This window comes from Mizuhopecten yessoensis, unplaced genomic scaffold (assembly GCF_002113885.1).
Source record: "Mizuhopecten yessoensis strain PY_sf001 unplaced genomic scaffold, ASM211388v2 scaffold715365, whole genome shotgun sequence".
Classification (NCBI taxonomy): Eukaryota; Metazoa; Mollusca; class Bivalvia; order Pectinida; family Pectinidae; genus Mizuhopecten; species Mizuhopecten yessoensis.
This window is the reverse complement of record NW_018479584.1, coordinates 8,875-12,118: the sequence shown is the minus strand read 5'-3', so window position 1 is coordinate 12,118 and position 3,244 is coordinate 8,875. Positions and strand designations below refer to the sequence as shown.

Below are 3,244 nucleotides of genomic sequence, written 5' to 3'. Positions count from 1 at the left end.
AGGACAGTCTTAGAGGACAGATTCTACTGGTACTGTGTACTGACAACATTGTAATTAGCTCATTAAGACCATGCTAGTGTACTCAGGTTTGGACTTACCATTTTCTGTTTGACTGTCATTGTTGGATTTTTCAGCACTTGTCTTTTAGAAGAGTAATCCTGGACCAGACTCTGGATATGGGTCACCTGAAATCAGAGCAGGATTGTCTGAAACTGTTCTACGTCACTCTATGTTTTAATCATCCTCAATATTCAAGGGGTTATGCTCACTATTGCTCTCTACACCCCTGCAATATGTCATAGCAAAACAGAAGGCTAAGTGTGTACCACCTTTTGGATGAGACAAGAAGACTAGCTTGATCCTTTGATATACATCAAAAGAATATCCGAGTCGCATAACGGTAAAATTGACTGGCTACGAAGTCTGGTAGTGCTCCTCTGTAATCTTCGAAGGACAGGTATTAGCCTAGCGATTGGTCAGGTATTTTTACCAGAGACCAATCAAATAGCTAGCTGCATGTCTTCAATTTTTCTATGACATATTCCAGGGGTGCAGAGAGTGAAAGAGAGCGTAACCCGTGGATTATCGAGGGTGTGTTTTTATCGACATGGTATTGAAACCTGTGTAGCTTCTTTCTTTGAACAAAACCTCCACGTCAACAAACCTACATGAAAACACAAATGTGATAGACTTGGTCCTTTTTAAAAATAAAGGACTCATGTATCTTCTTTCTTATATCCTTACCTACATTTCAGCAAAACATCTTAGTAATGTCAACACAATTTTTAACCTCCATGCAAACAAAAAAACTCCCTGTAAACTAAACATCTGGCTCTGTCACTACAAATCTCCAAACAACTGAGATAGCCTTTCACTTTAACATGTCAGTACCCAGAAATCAGATATTACAATAAGTGCTAAATATCATGCTCCTTGACCTCTTGGTTATTGAGAAGAATAAGTTAAATTTGTTAAACACATTCGACCCTTGTGACCTTGAAAGTAGGGAAAAGTTATTAATTTGAACATATTTAAATTAAAGTAGCATGCCATGTCAGAAGATTATGACATATAGGCCTCTTGCAATTGGTTATTCAGAAGGAGATGATCAAAGATTTTTACCACATTTTATCCCAATGATATTAAAATAGGTCAAGGTTATTTATTTGAACAAAACTAAGTTCTTCATCCCAGCAAAACTTGACTGCTTTTCATCCAAGCATGCTTCTGGCAAAATGCTATCACCCTAATGCCTCTTACTTATTCAGAAGAAGTTGCATTAGATATTAGCAAATTTTAACCCTCTGACCTTGAAAGTGGTAAAGGTTATTCATTTGAACAAACTTGAAAACTCATTCTTGAGGTGTGCCATTTGCTAATATCCTCATAGGCGTATATATATTATTCTGAATATCTTGTTTTAAAGTAGAATATGATGCTTAAGTTGGACAATGGACAGACAGAGAATTGATGGATAAATTAAGGCACCATTGCATCTGCTCACATTTTGGGCAAAGTGAGCAATAAAAGGTAAATCAATTTATTTTGTGAGGTATATCTTCTATGTTTATTCACCATTACTCTGTATTAAAGCCATTTTGGTCTCTGTACAGTATAACATACAGATAGATAGATACTTGAATAGTTAAAATGAGGATGCAATTTCAATACTGACTGATGTGATGCTACAATGGACCTGTTACACCTTTAGATAAGTGGACATGTTAACATTGTCGCTGTAATTCACTCGTTTCTTATGTGAGTGTGGATTTTATTCTGAATTTCGTAGTGCACTGTATAAAAATGCTATTGATATCCAACCAGCTTTTATTAACCATAGCGTTAAAGATAAACTTATATTCTTAATGAATGAAGAATCCTTGCTAAAACTGTATTCTTAAGTTTCAGCAAATGTACGTGCGTCCACAATTTTGTAAATGGTCTAAATGAATAATCGTTTTAACTGTCATATTGATGTATGTAAACTTTGATAATACTTGAATGCATAATACTGTTGTTATTTTAGCAATATATTAACTCATTCACCCCTGAAATTTCATAATGAACTATTCCAACCTTTGAATTGGAGGAGTTCAAATGTGTCTTCAGGGGTGAATGAGTTAATACCCTGAAATAGTTTACATGATAATTATATACTGTATATATAGGCATCCACCTGAAGAAGCCCTAGAAGGCAGAAAGGACTAGCGGAAGATCTGACATATTTATGTTTTTATTCTATATTTTCCTTCGCAAGGACTTGTTTATTTATCATCTATTATATATAAATATGGGGCAAAGAAGTAATTCCAACAGTGTGGACAAGTTTAGGTTGTCAAATTTTCGGAGCGATCCACTCCTTTTTCAAGACACAGTGAAACAGAACAGTTAAATGTACATACCTTATATTACAAGAAGATAGAACTGATATACTATAATTGAAAATATAGCTATTATATAAAGCCAATAGTCCCCTTGGCTAAAGACAGCCGAAGGTAGCAATTATGCTGCTATATTTTCAATTATAGTATATCAGTTCTATCTTCTTATAATATGATGTATATGTACATGTAACTGTTCTGTTTCACTGTGTCTTGAAAAAGGAGCGGATTGCTCCGAAAATTTGACAACCTTAACTTGTCCACACGGCTGGAATTACTTCTTTGCCCCATATAATATTTTAAGTTATTTGTATCCTACGGACATACCTCCATTAGGATCCAGTGTTATATGGGATTTTACCGTCTATATTACTTCTTTGACCCATATAGTAATTGTATGTACACTCCGTGATATTGTTTAAATGAATGAATTTAATCCAGAAATATCTGAATATGCTAATAGTTTAAATGTTATGTTGTATATAACTGTGATATAGTATCGTGATAATGGTGTCTCGTAGGTCAACACTGGCCGGACATTTCTTATGCATAGTTCTTAAACATTGTGAAAAGTATTTTATGATACATGCATGTATTGAAATGTGTGACACGTTAATGAAATATTTATTATCATTATTTTAATCATGGAATAATATTTACAGGAGATAAACATAATTAATAAAAAATTCTTATTGCATATTTATGTGAAAATTAATTTCTTGTGACAATACAGTAATGTACAATAAAAGCAATCTGATTAAAATCATCTGTTACATGGCTCCCATTAAAATCATCTGTTACATGGCTCCCATTAAAATCATCTGTTACATGGCTCCCATTAAAATCATCTGTTACATGGCTCC

General features: G+C 33.9%; 1 protein-coding gene across 1 annotated transcript in view; it reads right to left on the bottom strand.

Moving 5' to 3' along the window:
• Positions 1 to 98: 98 nt before the first annotated feature.
• The window catches only part of LOC110441081 (nucleoporin-like protein 2), a gene marked incomplete at its 3' end in the record, with an annotated part of 10,291 nt that continues 7,145 nt past the window's right edge, over positions 99 to 3,244 (bottom strand). Inside the window, exon 5 of the mRNA XM_021484182.1 lies at positions 99 to 185. Within this exon, the coding sequence (XP_021339857.1) occupies positions 99 to 185 (87 nt within the window). The remainder of the gene's footprint in view (positions 186 to 3,244) is intronic.